At 39.9% G+C, this 19,592-nt stretch overlaps 1 protein-coding gene across 1 annotated transcript in view; it reads right to left on the reverse strand.

Moving 5' to 3' along the window:
* The window catches only part of LOC124553645, a 71,158-nt gene extending 55,348 nt beyond the window's left edge, over nt 1–15,810 (reverse strand). The window contains exons 1-2 of the mRNA XM_047127520.1: nt 15,634–15,810; nt 42–93 (exon numbers count right to left, since the gene is read on the reverse strand). Coding sequence (XP_046983476.1) covers nt 42–78 — 37 coding nt within the window. The 5' untranslated portion in view covers nt 79–93; nt 15,634–15,810. The remainder of the gene's footprint in view (nt 1–41; nt 94–15,633) is intronic.
* Between the last annotated feature and the right edge of the window lie 3,782 nt (nt 15,811–19,592).

Raw genomic sequence — 19,592 nt, forward strand, 5'->3', positions numbered from 1 at the left:
AGTCCTTAATTTATGTATGTCACACCACCTTAATTTCTTACCTTCCTGCAGTCTCTTCATTTTTAATCTACAGTTCATAACGAATATCTGCTCCTGGAAAAAAAAGGAAACCATAGAATTAATTGAAGCACAGCTTACCATTTTCAGTGCAATGAAGAAGATATAAAGTAATATCTGAGCTGACTAAAAGAAAACGGTATTTACATTTAAAAAAATGAGAGTGAGCAATAGTTAAGTCTAGATTTAGAAGAAAATAAATAAAGAATAAAATTATCAACTATGACTATTTTCAATTTAATATCACTAAAATGAACCTACACTACTACTTACCCACCACACCTATTAAAGGCAATCAAAAGCTTATATCATGAAACAAAAACTGTAATAAATAAGAGAGCAAAGGACAAATGAGATAAAAATTAGTCAGGGAGTGAGACTCATGTGTTCTTTCATCCACTCTTTATACAACTAATATTGACAATGTCATTAAAATGGGCATTATCAGATAATTATCCTGCAGTTAAATTATGTAAACAAATTAATCTAAGTGCTTTAATATTTGAAGAAGATAAATAATACAAGAAAGTGAAAAAGTAGTAATATGAGAAAGTGAACACAACTTCCAGTTAGCAGTTATACCATATACTCGCAGAAATGAAAATAAAACATGACCTCTCTTCAGGTACACCAGTCACCTGGTAAAAGTCTTTAGGTGACACCATTTTGATGACTTTTGCATTGAAGAGGATACAATGATGAAGAGAACAACACCCACTCCCCGTTCAAATCTCTGATCCAGGCAGTAACTGAACCCAGATCACTAGCATGGCATTAAGCTGCACAAAATTCAAGCAATATGCAGAACAATAAACAGCACACTTAACTATAAAACCTGGAAAGATACAATGTCTTTCATGAAATTATGGTGAAACCATTACTGTTGTATGTTGGATAAAAAAGTACAATGATAACAAAATACAAATAGCAAGGATGGCAGGCCTTGGCAGCCAGCAGTCATGGAAAGTGGTCGTGAGAGAGAGAGAGAGAGAGAGAGAGAGAGAGAGAGAGAGAGAGAGACATTTGCGTGAATTTTGTGTGTGTGTGTGTGTGTGTGTGTGTGTGTGTGTGTGTGCGTGCGCGTATTTCTGAAGAGGGCCTTCTGGCCGAAAGCTTACACGTATACAATTCTTTTCGTTATACCTGTCTGCGACTTAACATCTCTGCTGTATGATGGATAGCAATCTATCTTTTTCTAACATTAGCGGCATAGATGAGATTTTTAAGGAAAGGGAACTGCTGCACAACAAGATTAAATAAAGAATGAAAATGTTAGAAATGAGTTTAATGTCAGTGCTAGTAATGAGGAAATAACTGAATACAGAGGGAGGTGAAAACAACATGTGAATAGAATGAAGGATGGAAGAGTAACTGAGATAATCCTGAACTGCAAACTGAAAGTAATCAGAGACAAACGTCGGTTGAGGAAAAGGTGGACAAACTTCACAGAGACAGAACAGGCACAGGCCTGTTCCCCCACATGTAAGACGACGGCAGTGAACCTGTGTCCCTGATGTCACTTATATGTTTCTTTGATTTAATGATTATGTAATATGAGCTGAACAAAAAATTGTAATCACTATGTCTTTACCTTTGTGCACGAACACACCATGTCACAATTAGCAGCAAGAGCTCTAGCCACCTGCTGGAAAACTGATTCACAAATTGACTGCAGGCTCACGATGAATAGACTGATACGAGGACACACAGGGGACCGTCAAGGGCCACCACTGACCCTGTGGGAGAGACTGACGATTGGGCACTGGGAGCTAACCGTGACTGCCACATTTATACCCATTATTATTCAAGTTCCACCAATTACAATTTCAAATATCTTCATACTGTACATAATCGGTCAGTCGGTTAATACCTAAACATTCTACAGAAGATACCACATAAGAAACAGTCAGTATAAAGGAAATTGGCTAGAGTGTGATCGATCCATTACGAAGCCAGAGGTAGAAGTTAGGTCGAAAGATGATATTGCTCAGAGATGGTGGAGCAAATACATGTGAATACCAAACAATGGTTGTGGCAACTGATCAGTGTGTAGCCTAGTGAAATGTTCACATTCATGAAATATTTAAAAGCACTTCACTATTTTTATCACACACATCATCATAAAAACTGTATCTGCAAACCAAGTTCAGAAAATAACAAAAGGATAGTTGCTACACACTATATAGCGGAGATACTGAGTCGCAGAAAGGCACTGTCAGAAAGATAGTTTCCGGCCAACAAGGCCTTTGTCAAGCAACTATCCCTTTCATCATAGTGTTAAGATACATTCTGGATTTTCCATTGTTTAAACTCAGAAAATGTTATGTTAGATAACAGACCAGTCTGCAATTAGTATTTTAAAACATTATGCACATATATCCCTCAAACTACAAAAAATTCGAGGGATATCCACTACGTAACTTTTACCACAAAATTTACTGGAAACTTAGCAGAATTGAAGAAAAGTTACTGAGTATATGCTTACAGGATCACAAATCAATAACTCGACCAATGGCATAGCGGAAGAAAGCACTCTTTTTCACCCTTTACTACATCTACAAACACAGGGTCTGTCACATCAACTCTACATTAGCTTGTATTACTTCAATACAATTGTTGTGTGGACACTATAACAAAGGAGTGCAAAGAGGCCCGAGGAGAAAGTAGCAGGCCTCCCATTCGCAGGATTCAAAGTGGTTCTACGAAATCAGATCTGACAAATTCCTTCTGGTGTTGTAAAGGGTCATACCTAAATCTTCTCACGGACCAGAAGTAGTCTCTTCACTCATTTCAAAATAAAACACCATCCGAAGCATTCCATTGCAGTTACAGCGTAACACTCTGCCGAGGTCAGCAGTGTCGTACAAGTGACAGTTTGGACCCCTGAACCCTACCAGTACTTAACGCGAGGGTAGAGCAAAGAATGGCTCCAATCTAAAACTGCCACATTAGGTATGTCCACATAATACAAAATCCACAAGGTGATAGCCAGCTGACATATCCAGAGAGTGAGAGCTGCTCAGATCTGGTGCCAGTTTTCTTCACACACAAGTACAGAGCTAAGAGGATCATCATAGCAGCTCAACACCTCAGTGAATGTAGCAGAGATGCTAAGGAGTGTGCTGCCTTGTGAAGCACACAGTAAGCAGCAGCATAAACCGAGACGAGGAAATTTGGAGGATGGAGGGGACCATTGCGAATCAGTTTGACATAACAGAAATGTTTCTTTGGGTGTAAGAGAAAGAATACAAAAAATATTCAAGCCACTCATAAAAACTTGTCAAAATAACAGCTTTTTGGAAAGACATACAAGGTACGCCACGAGAGATTTACATAGTGCCCCTGTACCCTCACATTTTTCACAGTATGAGAATGTACTAAAACACACCAAAGTAACTGTCAGAGATTTGTCTGTTATCAAAAAACAGGTTTTGGAAGACTTATTAAAACCACTTTGCTAGTTGCTGGAGGCACTAACTTGCCCACCACTGCAACAAACCAAAAACCAGATGAAATGTCACAAAATTAAAAAATTTACATACCAACTATTCAGTTTTCTTAGTCACCACTGATTATTAAAAAAGGTGACAAAATTCAGGCAGTGACTCCTGACAGGTAAAGAACAAAGATGTTAGTAGGCCCACTGCTTATTACCTTACATATCACACGATGTAATTTTCTCGCAAATTAGCAAAAAATGTTCAAAGTGCCCACCACAGAATGCAATGCAAACTTTCGCAGCTCGCATCATGTGCCTCTTTCTTTTGAAAGTTCAGTGCTGTAGCCAAATAGCGTCACAGGCTACGGACCCACTGTTCGACCGTGTGTCGGCCACTGGTTTGGCAGACAGTACTTTCCTACTGGCTCCACAAGTAAAAAGCACAGGTAGGTAAGGCCAGTGGTGATCAAAGTGGCCAGACACAAAGGCCTCGTCGTTCTCATCTCCTGGAGAACGTAATGAGGCGTTGACAAAAATTTGGAACTGGGCAGCCACTACACTGTGCATCGGCCACAATTACCTGTCATATTGCTAAACGTGCAATCTCTGATTAAAGAGGAAGAATGTTCATCAGAAATACCAAACATATGTCCATTAAGGTGTTTGGGAGAAGAACTGACCACGGGAGAGGAGTATCCGAGCAGGTCCAAATAACTACGTCACGCCACTGTCAGTCACATTAATGTGAACAACTGTCAAAAGCCCAAATACCCATGTTTCACAGTTCGGGCAACTGAGGGGAGTGGAGGAAGAGTGTCTGAGGTTCTGGAAGGTACCAGCAGTGATGTGGAACCTGCCAACTCCAGTACAGTGGCCAGCTGCACTAGATGCCTCAGTCGAGGATCCCCGGTGCGAGCAGCCCAACGGGGACAGTCACACAGATTCTCGACTGGGTTTACATCAGGGGAGTTTGGTGGCCGGGATAGTACAGTGAACTCTTCCCGGTGCTCTCTGAACGTACAATTCACACCGTGTGACACGACGCATTGTCCTGCTAGTAGATACTTCCTGCAGAGGAAAAACAAAACTGCACATATGGACGGACACAGTCCCCAAGAATAGATTTATAACTGTGTCGATCTATTGTGCCTTCCAGAGTGACGAGACCAACCGGGGAACGCCACGAAAACATTTCCTAGACCAGCAGTCATTTACACTATTTTGCTCCAGAGCCGACACCGACTTGTGGGGCACCACACTGTGATGCACATGTACAGATTTTAATATTAATTAAAACTCGGCACAGTTGCAATGCTTTCAATCGTTTTGTAATTTAGTGGAAGTAGGTACACATCAATGAAGCAGACACTTGTATCTGAAGAGAATAAGTAAAAGAAAAATTTCTTCATCATTGCAGTGTATGAGTAAGTATTTCAAGTGCTCTGGGGTATACAATAATTTTGGTCTTTCTGTCTTGTGCAGAAAGATTTTTCTGCTGTCTCCCTCACAAACCCTGCACATATAACAGATTCCAAAGCATGCAATCTAGCAGCTCCAAATGTTTTCCCGTGTGTCTGTCTTCTGATTTTGACGCACGTGGCCGAGTCACCCACAAACGATCGATTCGTCGCTCGCCTGGTGATCCTCGCTTCCTCGAGAAACACCTATTTCTTTCTTTCTCTTGCGTGGTCGGTAGGACTAACAACTGATGCTTCTTTCAGTATGATTACTTTTAAAGAGAAATCAACAGCAACTGTACGAAGTTTCAGCTCAATCAGATAAACTAATTAGTCTGCTTACACACAAAAAGCATTGTACAGGCTACTCCCTTTTGTTTAACTGTTACACAGGACTACCAAAATGTGAGAGCCTACAGAAATCTCTCCCTACAGAAGAAGGACTGTCTTTCCCTCAGTACATTGTTGGTGGAAAATTTCTGCAGACAATGCAGGTCTTTTTGTGAAATCACACATAAATTGGCCTATTATGTTTTAAGATTATACAATCCTAACAAACAGACAAACATTCAATTTTATTTACAAGTTTCGTAACCTACATAGATTAGCGTGTTATCAGCCCCCAATGACTGTGTAGTAAGAGTGCAATAGGTCAGTTGCCAGCCCACAAGTACATTCAGAACTCATCACGCTGACTTACCTGTTCCACATTGCTACCATCCTCGGCGACCACAAAGTTGTGACACTGTAACTGCCTGACGAAGTATTGTAGCATTGTTTGTACGAGCAGATGATTAAGTGATTAATAACAGTAATTGTACTTATAATTAAATGCTTTATGTAATATTACCACTAGTGTTCACTACATGTTTTGAATGTCAGTTTTCTTGCACTCACTACATTGCCTCAAGATAGCCTTCATTAATTTAATGCTCCTTGCTACAAATAAGTGTCACACATTTGAAGATGATGATCTCTGTAGTACACATTTCACGAATGCATGTAACTTCCATACGAAAATTTATATCTTATGAGCTGATCAAGGTGAGCGACTGGGGCGGGGAGGGGGGGGGGGGGGGATGGGACACACACACACACACACACACACACACACACACACACACACACACACACACACAGAGAGAGAGAGAGAGAGAGAGAGAGAGAGAGAGAGAGAGCCCTTACTTCCTCTAATCCCTCCCGTTGTTGCACTACTTATTCCTCTGCCCCTGAGGTAAGCAGTCAAATATTTTTAGCTCACTAACAAGTTCACTCTGTCAATTAAAATTAAGCATATATTAAAATATTAATATCTCTCTCAATATTCTTCTTTTTGACTGTGCAGGAAAGGTACACTCTTAAAAGTTAGTCGGTGTTTTTGGATTCCGCTGTTGGTTGCTTGGCTGCATGCAGCCCCTGGGCTGAAGCTTGACCACTACTGCCCCAGACCGTAGCACTCCCTCCTCCAGCCTGCACTATTCTGACAATTGTTGCAGGGTGTTTGCTTTCAGACGTTTCACATCAATGGAACACAAACTGATTCATCCAAAAAGGCTACCTGCGACCACTCAGTGGACGTCCAGATGCAGCATTAGTGTACAAATTCCTGCCTTTGTCACTGCCTGGCAGCAGTCAGTACAGGTGCAAGAGCCTGGCACCTGCTGCAAAGACCCGTGTGCAGCTTCATTTGTTGGGCAGTCATTGAGGAGAGACTGTCTACATCCCCTCGGTTTATCTGGGTGGTCAGCTGCTCGTCAGTTGCACGCCTATTCACCCACACATCTCTGCAGGTGTCATTCACCCGTCATCTACGGTCCTCGATGCACCAGTTGTCTTGGTGCCAGTTTTGGGTAGTGCCATTTTGCCATGCACAGTACGCTTTAGCCACAGTGTCATTCGGGGAAGTTCAGCCGCCAAGTGCAAGTCTTATTTCATTCGACGCTAAAAGAAAGGAATGGTTAAAGCAGAACTCGCCATACAATGACTGGTGTGCATCCACAAAATATAATGTTATGCATCTGGTGGAACAGCAACAGTGTGGTGTGCTACGAATTTCTTCCCCGAGATTTAACAAGCACTGGTGAAATTTACTGCCAACAACTTACATGTCTTGCAGAGACAATCTGAGAACAACAACCAGGAAGACTGCATGAAAAGATGCTACTCCACGTTAACACCCACCCGCATTCTGCTGGTCTGACAAAAACACTATCAGGAGTTGAACTTTGCTGTCATTCCACACCCACCTTTATTCACCTATCTTGCACTCATATTTTTACCTTCTCCAGATGAAAATGGGCTCCAAACATGGCTCATTGAGTTTTTCGCCTCAAAACCACGATTTCTAGTGACAGAATTGAAAAGTTATCCCAGCCCTGACAGACTTGTAAATACTGAAGGAGAATATATTACCGATGACAAAAGTCTCCGTTATGTGTATCTCGTATTTATCACACTTCTGGAAAAATGATATGAACTTGTGCATCAACCCAACAGTACACTTTGTTGTATCTTGTGAGCACAATTTTACATTCTTGATTATTTAAACAAGATGCAAATATTGACACGTTTGCAACTAAACATCTGATTGGATATTTGTACAGCTTTTTTCAGATGACATCATTACAGATCACCGCATCATCGGTAAAGAGTCAGAGATTATGTTGTTTGGGAGGTCATTAACACAGTACATGAAGCAAAAGTACCCCAATACAATTCCCTGGGGCACATCTGACGTAACTTTTTATTTCTATGAATGACTTTCCATCTAAGTTTACAAGCAACATCCTCCCTACCACGAAGTCTCTGTCGAGTCGCAAATTTTACATATGATAGTGCTTTTGTTAATAAATTTTGGTGTAGTACCGAGCCACTTGCTTTTCAGAAAGCTTAAACATGAGAACAGTGTGACTTGGGCTGTGCACTTGTGAAGGATTGTTTCCAGAATTCACTCTGTGTGGTATGGAGAACATTGCATGGCAGTCAACAGGAGACACATACAATTTAGGAAACAACATGGCAGTCAGGTCACTCAGAGTGGGAAAGGAGTAGCCAATTCAATGAAGTAGATCCAGGAACCAGAATAAAACTGCCGAGGGCAGGGCACAGAAGGGCAGGCAGATGGGGAGGGAGGGGGTTTAGCGGGCAGAGTGGCGAAGAGAAGGTGTTCGAGACTTGTCCATAATCTACTACATGTTTCCTGAAATTATTTGACAGTTTTAGTTTATATAACGTAAAGTGTGTATAAAAATGGTGTGAAGATGAATATTAGGCTACACTACAGGTCAATTTGTTACCAGAAGCTTTATTTGCCATTCACATTCATTGACTTTGACAACCAACAACCAAATTATCACTTTTAAACCTAAAATAGAAGAAATATGATTTAGGTGTAGCTCTACAAGACTCTACCTGATCAATTAATGATGAGCAGGAAGAGACTGGGAGGGGTGGGAAGTAGGGAGGGGGGCTAGGGGGGGACAACATACCACACTAATGACTTTTCTTTGTCACCACAACTAAGATTTCCGGGAACAGGTGGGGTGGAGGAATGTCCAGTATCGCACACTAACCGAAAAGTGTGCTGAGTGCTGCAACAGTGCCTGCTAGTTAACTAGACAACAGGAAGATCAAGGCTCCAGTTTTGGCTGCTACCCCACTTACGGCCAGTGGTAAGTGAATTTTTAAGCTTATTTTGAATATCTGCCAATCTTACAATAGCTTACCATAAAAATGAAATCTGCTACTGAATTAGTTATAGAAGCATTTCTTTGTTACTATCTGGAGTCATTTTCGTGACATCAGTTTTGAAGTTGAGTTTTTCTTAAGGAAATACACAATTGGTTTTTCATATTATACACATTTTATTTGAACATCAGAAGAAACAGTCTTCTGTGAGGTAAGCTAAAGTATTACAGTGTCGTTTCTTACATATTAAATATGTTATAGCCCAGAAACATACCACTGAACTACGACCACTAACAGGGCCATATTTAGTTTTGGTTCCATCTTCGCTATGCTTGGTGCCAGAAGTAGACACACCAGACCTGCTTTTTCACTTTTAAAAATATATACAAATTATTTGTAATACAGATATGATCTGCATTATGACTAAGCTAACTATAAGTAGGCTTATTTTAAATATTTCTCTTATTTCATATACAGGGTGTTTCAAAAATGACCGGTATATTTGAAACGGCAATAAAAACTAAACGAGCAGCGATAGAAATACACAGTTTGTTGCAATATGCTTGGGACAACAGTACATTTTCAGGCAGACAAACTTTCGAAATTACAGTAGTTACAATTTTCAACAACAGATGGCACTGCGGTCTAGGAAACTCTATAGTACGATATTTTCCACATATCCACCATGCGTAGCAATAATATGGCATAGTCTCTGAATGAAATTACCCGAAACCTTTGACAACGTGTCTGGCGGAATGGCTTCACATGCAGATGAGATGTACTGCTTCAGCTGTTCAATTGTTTCTGGATTCTGGCGGTACACCTGGTCTTTCAAGTGTCCCCACAGAAAGAAGTCACAAGGGTTCACGTCTGGCGAATAGGGAGGCCAATCCACGCCGCCTCCTGTATGTTTCGGATAGCCCAAAGCAATCACACGATCATCGAAATATTCATTCAGGAAATTAAAGACGTCGGCCGTGCGATGTGGCCGGGCACCATCTTGCATAAACCACGAGGTGTTCGCAGTGTCGTCTAAGGCAGTTTGTACCGCCACAAATTCACGAAGAATGTCCAGATAGCGCGATGCAGTAATCGTTTCGGATCTGAAAAATGGGCCAATGATTCCTTTGGAAGAAATGGCGGCCCACACCAGTACTTTTTGAGGATGCAGGGATGATGGGACTGCAACATGGGGCTTTTCGGTTCCCCATATGCGCCAGTTCTGTTTATTGACGAAGCCGTCCAGGTAAAAATAAGCTTCGTCAGTAAACCAAATGCTGCCCACATGCATATCGCCGTCATCAATCCTGTGCACTATATCGTTAGCGAATGTCTCTCGTGCAGCAATGGTAGCGGCGCTGAGGGGTTGCCGCGTTTGAATTTTGTATGGATAGAGGTGTAAACTCTGGCGCATGAGACGATACGTGGAGGTTGGCGTCATTTGGACCGCAGCTGCAACACGGCGAACGGAAACCCGAGGCCGCTGTTGGATCACCTGCTGCATTGTCCTCTGTGGTTGCCGTACGCGGTTGCCCTACCTTTCCAGCACGTTCATCCGTCACGTTCCCAGTCCGTTTAAATTTTTCAAACAGATCCTTTATTGTATCGCTTTTCAGTCCTTTGGTTACATTAAATCTCCATTGAAAACTTCGTCTTGTTGCAACAACACTGTGTTCTAGGCGGTGGAATTCCAACACCAGAAAAATCCTCTGTTCTAAGGAATAAACCATGTTGTCTACAGCACACTTGCACGTTGTGAACAGCACACGCTTACAGCAGAAAGACGACGTACAGAATGGCGCACCCACAGACTGCATTGTCTTCTATATCTTTCACATCACTTGCAGCGCCATCTGTTGTTGAAAATTGTAACTACTGTAATTTCGAAAGTTTGTCCGCCTGAAAATGTACTGTTGTCCCAAGCATATTGCAACAAACTGTGTATTTCTATCGCTGCTTGTTTAGTTTTTATTGCCGTTTCAAATATACCAGTCATTTTTGAAACACCCTGTATCATGATAGACCTAATTAATGCTCTTGCCTAAGTAACTCATTAATTCATCTACCCTTGTAACATACTAAAATATGCAATACAAAATTATGAACACACAACATTCTATTAACCTATAGTTATTGAGTCACGCAAAGAATGAGATTTTGGTATTCCCATTAAAGTTAAACATGTACTGGAGGATATTATTGAGGGTATGAAGGTAGCTACTGCAAGCAAATTGTATAACTCAGGAAGAATATCAAGAAATATGATTTAGGTGTAGCTCTGCAAGAATCTACCTGATCAATTAGTGATGAGCATGAAGAGAGTGGGAGGGGGTGAGAAGTGGGAGGGGGTGGGGGCGGCGGCAACATATCACACTATGACTTCTTTCCTTTCAGCTGAGCTATATACCGCCATAAGCAGTAGTTTAATCACAGTTTTTAGGCATCAATAATTTATATGTGATGAGATTCATATAAATAACAAGCTTTGAAATATTAAATATTGGAAATACGGAAGCATCCGATCCCACCCGTCTGCTTTGACCCATGACGTCACAAATATGGCGGAAACAAAAACAAACACACACACTTTCCACAAGAAGCCTAATGACACTAACGGGACAAGCGCGGGAAATGGGGTGTTTTGGGTGGGGGGCAAACTAAATATAAACAAATTTAGACGCCTTGCGCAGCTACAACTTGTAAGTGAAGACAGCCATGCATGAATACCCACCCACCTCCCCAGGGGTCATAACCCCTGCAACCCATAGAAGATAAAGATGCTTCAGTAGCTGATTAGTGTTTTTTGCCTTTAAAAAAAAATCTCACAGGATAGAACGAACAGATCAGAAACATAAATATAATAAACTAAAACAGAAATTCGAGGAAACATAATTAAAATAAGTAATAAGTGTTTTTAAATTTAAAAAAAAAAAAAAATCTCACGAGATAGAACGAACAGACCAGAAAAGTAAATAAAATAAAGTAAAACAGAACTGGAGACAGCCACACTCAAACCAAACTCCGCGCCGTCTTGACGTCACACACAACACCCTTACGTCACAGGTCAAAGCCGACGCGTGGGATCGGACGCTTCTGTCGACCCTAAATATTTTAAAATTTGTGATTTATAAAACTCACTCCATACAATTCAGTTTCTGAGCTAGGTTAAAAATGCACTATTCCCCGACATTTTATGAAATTCCTGGAATTCCCTGATTTTTCAAGGTAAAATTTAATTCCACAAGATTTCCAGAAATGCCACCCTGATATACTGATGGGCTTGGTTCTGGACTGTTCCAATTTGGGGTTTCGAGTTAGTAAGGAAAATTTCTATTTACCTCTGCAAAAACTTCCTGATAAGGCAGATTTGCAAAATCACATGGAAAAAAAGTAATATGGCATTCTTGAGAGAGACACAAAGTTCTACCACAAAAAGATGCCAGATGTGAATGAGGCTAGATGTTCTGTTCTATAAGGGGTATTAAACTATTTCTAGGCCAATTGTTACAATTCTTTTGCTAATTTGTTTTCTATAACTTAAGTACATTATACATGTTTGTTTTCTTGTGTGCTTGTATAAAGAACAAATGAGTTTCTAGCAAACTGATTCTACAATTATTTTAAGACAGAGTTTTATCATAATATGAAGTGGCTAAATGACTGACCTTATCTTGAATTAATATGACCAAAACTTGGGAAATACAACTTTCAGTATTAATTTTTTTTTATTTTATTCTTTATAAAACTTAGAACATTTATTCCTACATACTTTATATGTACAGTCTTTGAAACAATAGATTTTTTACTTAATATTTACACTTTTTTCCTTAAGTAAACACACAACCTATCCTGAATTGTTCTCAACTTGACCAAAGTGGTCCATTGACACTATGGTTTATGTGCAACTTAGACAATGACTAACCACAGATTTACATTGTAGTAATTCAGTTTCCATCACTAGGTAGGCTGTAAGTGCTGTTTAGCCACCATTAGTTATAGAAACACTAAAGAATCTTCTCTAAACAAGTATGTCACAGCCTTGAATGTAGCCGAGTTATATGCCTTAAAGTAGATGACAAATATAGTTTACTGTAAACAGCATACCGAAGTATGGCCTGAGGGGAAAAAAGGAAAATTTAACACTGAGGTAATTAGAGACACAGCAAAAGCTCAGAGAAAGAAAGAGCCATATCAACATTCAATTTAACCAATTTAACAAACTGTGGAAAGTTGCAGATTTTAGCCATGCTTCTCCTCTATTCTAGCTGTACCATTTGGTACAGCCTGAGGCAACACTCCATGTAACCACTTGGAAAGAACTCTGCTGTTAATCAAAGAGTGCCAAATGCAAATAAGAATTGCTAAATTACTAAATCGTCCACACCAATTGGAAAAGCAAGCTAGTGAAAATGCTGATAAAGCAACGAAATGGCTGATAGTGGGAATCACAGTGCCACTGAACACATTCCCACTCCTTTGATTTACTGGTAACTCACTAAAATAGGTTTAACAGCAACACTAAAATGCACTGGGTGAGTATGTTGGTGTAATGCAATATATGTTGATAAAATATTTGGACTAGAGAGTGATATCTTGCTTGTGATACTGGACTATCTATGCTGTAGCCCAGTTTTCAAGTTTACTACCTGTTTTACACACTTTTCTTTATAAAAGCTATGTACTGCAAAATAAATAATTCAAAAAGATGTATAAACAGAGAAAATGTCCAACAAGTATTTTGGTGCATATTATGTATATACAGTGGTGGAAATATTTATTGCATCACCACAAATTACTTCATCACTCTATCTTTCGCAGCAGTTTGCTTCAGGTTATACTAGTCCCATGGTTGCTAAACTTTGTTGGCATATTCTTGCCTCAATAATCTGACTTCTTCACACGTTTTCCAACAATACACAACTCTTTGTTGCTGTTTGGTTTTACAATGAAACCAATGTTTATACTGCCATTTTGAGTTGAGACTTTGCAGTGAGAAGATAGGCAGGTCAGTTGAATTAACGCCAGGAAAAAAAAAAGCTGCTATACTTGCTTATTCGTCCGCTGGTCTCAGAACCAGAGAGATAGTCTCTAAGACAGGGTTTAATCAGTCTACGATTTCGAGGTTACTGAAAAAATACAGGGAAAAAGGAAATGTTTATCGTGAGAAAGGGTCAGAAAAGGGCGTCTACTGCCAAACAGTCGCTTACTATCAACTGAACTAAAGCAAGACTGGGAAGAAATGTGCGACATCTCAGTAAGCAGTAGAACTGTAAGAAATAGACTACTGGAGGCTGGACACTCAGCCCGTTGTCCTAGAAGGAAGCCTTTATTGACCAAGATAATGCGACAACAGCGACTACAATGGGCAAAGGCACATGTGACATGGACACCAGAGATGTGGAACAAAGTAATCTTTTCAGATGAGTCCAAATTTAATCTGCATGGCTCAGATGGATCAGTGTTCGTGAAAAGGTGAAGAATTTTTGCCATCATGCAGAATACGTGCAGTCAAACACCCACAAGGACAGATGGTCTGGGGTTGCATTTCCAGTCACGGAGTAGGTCGTCTGGACTTCATCGATTGCAGTCAACGCAGATGCCTACATAAGCATCCTTGAAAGTAAGCTTATGCCAACCATTAGAGACCAGTTTGGAGATGTTTCCAATTCGATTTTTCAGGATCACTCCACACATTGGCATAGAGCTCACTGTCAACGCAGATGCCTACATAAGCATCCTTGAAAGGAAGCTTATGCCAACCATTAGAGACCAGTTTGGAGATGTTTCCAATTCGATTTTTCAGGATGACTCCACACATTGGCATAGAGCTTTGAAGGTGAGTCCTACGACTAATATTTGTACCCAACGCAAAGCAGATTATTTTTTTGGTTAATTATCACGTACTTCTACATTTCAGGTCAAATCATTCCTTCAACAAAATGGGGTTAGAGTATTAGAGTGGCCTGGAAACAGCCCTGATCTCAATCCTATTGAGAACTGTTGGAAGGTTATAGGAAATGCTATCACCAAAAAGAAGCCACTGAATAAATAGGAGCTGTTTGAGTCCCTGGTACATGTGTGGTTTTATGAACTGAATGAGGAGTACATTAAAAACTTAATTCTCTCAATGCCTTCATGATGCCAAGTGGTGATTAAGGCGTGTGGTGGAGCAACAAAGTATTAAATGCAATAGTGTGTTCATATGAGACAATACAAACACTAAAATCCATCAGTGTTATGTTACAACATTAATATGCAGTGTTTCTTTCAACATCAGTATTCACATTTCACACTAGCAAATAGAATAGCTGACATATCCACATCCACTCATTTTCCAAAAAAGTGTTAAATTATAAAAACCAACATTTTTATACAAACAAAAATTAAGAATAAAAACAAATTGACAAAAACTATTGTGTATATTTCTTATAGAAATCAGGCAAATGTAGCTCAGTTATTCAATGATTGTAACAAAAACTGTTAATTGTAAGAGGTGATGCAATAAATATTTCCGCCAGTGTATGTCGCAAAAAAAGTAAAAGTAAAAATCGGGTTGGGAGGGGATGGGGTAACAGAAACACAAGTAAATCTTCGTAAACCATACAACCAATTTAATACACAACAAGGCTATTCTGGGAAAACTTAGTGAACAAAGTAAACAGAACAGATACGCCGAGAACCCACCAAAATGAATTTCATAGCAAAAAGTCATTAGAAGATGGGACATTATGATGAAAATCGTTTTCGCACTATTTCCTCATGCTTTCAGTTGTTTTGAACTAACAAAAACGCTCTTACAACAAAATTTCAAAACGCAGCCACATTACGAAAATACACCCCTCACTCACAAATGCGCGTTATAGATTCAAAACGTGTCCTGTAACTGAATACCAAAATTACAACCTCTGACCTTTGTTACTGCATTTTAGGAACTCAAAATGTAGATAAAAGTTTTGAATTCGAGCTGAAATAATACGTCCTGGAAAAGTTTACCTGGCATGTCAGAAATAATAATAACGATGACCCTTATCATTTACAATGAAGTGCCATTTTTCAAAAAGGAAACTTTGGGCTCCCGGCACAGAACAAACAACACTACAAATCCATTAACCAATACTCGAAGAAAAGACCTGGGTCCTGTAACGGAACACATGGCAGAAGAAAAGAAGACCTGCGTGGACTGCAGGATGACCAACATGGGAGCTTCAATTGTCGCCAGATTTAATATAAAAAATCTCCAGAAAGTCGCTAGATTTCTGACATCCAATAAAACACTTTGCCATGCTTATAATAAATTTATGGGCGAAATTTATAACGAAATATGTAACTGAATGAATAATATACCAGCAGAGAACTATACAGGCAGCAAGTTAAAGTGGGCACTGGAGAAATTATTTGCGGATGGATGTCGAAACTTATAATTATCTTTCAAAGCTTGTAAGCCCTCATATTATGAGAAAAAATACTTGTATGAGAAGGGTTATTTCTCCTCATGTGCGGCTGGCGGTAACATTAAGATTCCTAGCAACATGAAGCAGCTATAAGGATTTGGAATTTTCAACTGCAATATCGAAACAAGCGTTGAGTGAAATAATACCCAACACATGTGAAGCTATTTACACTGTCTTAAAGGATGAGTTCTTTTTATAACAGTAGTTAATTTTCTGTTATTTTTCACACAAATATATTCTTTTGAATAAACTTTTGATAAACGTTTGTGAAATATATTGTTTTACATTGTCTCGCGTACCATTTCCTCGCACATTGACACTCCAATTTCATCTTCAGTTGTACTCCTGGTTGGTCTTGGCGAAGAAAGCCAAGCAGATCAAAATACCATAACGTTGGCTGGTATACATGATCTACTCCTACACCAGATCTTCTAGATTTCTGAACTTTGGATAACTCTTTTCGGTAAACAGTTTGCAAAGATTTTTTTAATTTTTTATTACTGTTTCTCTGTTTGCCAAGGTGTCAACTGCCCGCAATTTTTCAATTAGAGCATTGTACGCAGCTGTCTTTTTGTCTCGGTCACTATATTCTATACATTTAATCTTTCACAAACATGGGTAGTTTCTATATATTTCAATGAATTCACTTACAAACTCTCGAGAACACTGACGAGTATCAGCCATTTCAATGCCCTTTGCGAGCAAATACAAACACTAGACTGAGCAAACTCCTGTTTCGCGCCAGATTTGCGTCGATTTCCTGTCCACAAGCTCCAACTTGTCTGCGCAGATATGGTTTGAACCCATAGATTTGAGAGATTTCGCTCCAACTCCAACTTCCAGGTTTGCACGCACCTCTGGTTGGTGCAAATCTTCTGTACACACGCAACGATCTGTCTGCGCAGATGTGATGTGCGAAGACATTTGCGCAGACAGATCGTTGCGTGTGGACGGGCCTTAAAGCCGGGTTCACACACGCAACGAAAGTATCGCCATAAGTCAAGTCATTCTGGAATGGCGCTGTGAGCTACCTTTTACACAGGACGCCACAAATTCTTCGCAATTGCGCAGTTTGCAAAATGGCGTCACCTGTCTCAGCTGAAATGATTCGGGCCTGCGTTTAATGTTGTAGCGCAAATTGTGGCATTAGAACTGAGCAAAGAGTTAACAACAATGAAACGGAAACGCAAATGGATCCGTAAGTGGATATCGCGCAGAAATTATATGGGAGCAACAAATACGCTCATAAAGGAATTAACATTCGAAGATGAAAATTCATTCGTAAACCATTTTCGGACGTCGAAGACGAATTTCGAGTATTTGTTGAGATGTGTATCAAGCTCTATTCAAAGATTGGATACACACATGAGAGATGCAATCCCTGCTCGTGTGAAACTTCAAGTAACTCTCCGATATTTGGCAAGTGGTGATTCCATGTCATCTCTCCAGTAGCCTACACCTACCGTGTCCCGAAAAATACTATTTCAGTATTCTTGTGCGAAGTGCTGGATGCTATTTACGATGCCCTTAAGTCTCTTTTAAAGCTGAGTGATAAAACATAGACCTTTTTGCTGTTCTCTACAGTGAAAGTAAATTTATGTCTTTGTATGATTCGCTTTTGTGGTTCCAAAGGCATTCTCGTTCTTGATACACCTCCAAGAATCTCATAATTGTTGCTGTTGACCACTTTTTCGACATATTAATAGCAAACGCACAAACAAAAGCACTATCTGCGAACGAATACGTACTAGAAAGGTCTGAATCCAGCAGAGAGGTAGCAATCAAATGACGTTATCGTGAAGATTGTGGAGACGGCAGAATGGCGCAACAAAGTAGAACCAAGTTCTTAAATGGCGCCACCGAAAACTAGGAATTCACACATGCAACTACAAAGCAACTGCAGTTCGCCATTAGCAGTGGCGATACTTTTGTTGCCTGTGTGAACCCGGCTGCAAGATCACAAGTTAGTGTAAGCATGAGATACGCAAATGTAAAATGCTGGTACATTGATAACCGATGTTATCTCCAGGCTGTTGCATGCAAACGTGTGTAAAATTATGGGAATAGAATTTGGAAATGATAAGGGAAATATTATTTTAAGGGTTAAATGATTTTTTTAAAATTATTCTGGAATATATCATCGGATAAAGGAGAAGGCGTCCAAACAGTCACTGCAGCTAATGAAGAAAAAAATTGAACAATAACCCTTAATTACCATAGACCGTCTCTCAGACCGCTACTAATTTTTGTGTTGAGATATTTCTCACACCCCTGCAAAGCCAAATGGACTCTTCTGTGTATCTTCATATTGGCGTCAAGCTACACGTGCCAGCATTGTTACTGCTCTTTGTTTCGTAATTATTAGCCTTGAGAGGTCTCACAGACGTACCATAGTGTTTGCGTGCCGCGTTTTCGTTGCATGCTATTGTTTCTCCATGGCGGGGAAAGCTGGGCCTTCTATGCAACGTGTGAGCTACCTTTCACACAGGACGCCACAAATTCTTCGCAATTGCGCAGTTTTCAAGATCTCCCCGTTGAATCTTCGGATGAAGACTTTGATGACAGCGATAATTATCCTGATTTTGAGATATTTATTGATCACGACACTAATTCAGAGCAGGAAACTTTAAGTGATGAAGATATGACAGCTGCTGACGATGGAGCTTACTTCTTCAATAAGAATAGATGTTTTCGATGGAGAAAAAAATCAGCCACCAGCTAATATAAGAACAAGGCAACACAACATCGTCTTGCAGCTTCCTGGACTGCGATAAATGGCGAAAAGTCTTGGAGAAAACCCTGCTGCTTTGGAGGTATGGAATCTGTTCTTTACACCAGAATTCTAGAAGAAATTATTCGATGGACAAATCTGAAAACATCTAAGCTTAGAGCACAGTATGCTAACGATCGCTTATACTATCTACAAGATGTTGATGTCATTGATTTGAAGGCTCTAATTGTGTATTAGTGTATTCAGCTATTTTCAAGTCGGGGAACAAGTCGGTTTACAGCTTGTTAACAACTGATGGAACAGGCAGAGATGTTTTCAGGTGCACTGTTAGCAAAGAAAGATTTCTGTTTTTATTGTCTGCATTACGATTTGACAATCCAGATGATCGGGTGGATAGAAAGAAAACAGACAAATCAGCAGCAATTTCACAAATCTTTTTGCGTTTTATCGAAAGCAATCAACTTTGCTACTCTGTAGGTGCAACTGTGGGTGTAGATGAAATGCTTGTTCCTTTTGGTGGAAGGTGTGGGTATAGAATGTACATGCCAAACAAACTAGCAAAGTATGGCCTGAAAGTTCAGTGTTTCACTGACGCTCATACAGGTTACTTGTACAATGCATATATTTATTTTGAAAAAGGCAGCGACAGTCATACCCTTCCCAGCCATGAGAAAGGTCACAGTGTTCCCACACAGGCTGTTCTTCGATTTGTGAAACCCATTGAAAACACAAGGAGAAATGTTACAGGTGACAACTGGTACTCATTAGTA

The sequence above is a fragment of the Schistocerca americana genome, chromosome 11 (genome assembly GCF_021461395.2).
Source record: "Schistocerca americana isolate TAMUIC-IGC-003095 chromosome 11, iqSchAmer2.1, whole genome shotgun sequence".
NCBI classification, from domain to species: domain Eukaryota; kingdom Metazoa; phylum Arthropoda; class Insecta; order Orthoptera; family Acrididae; genus Schistocerca; species Schistocerca americana.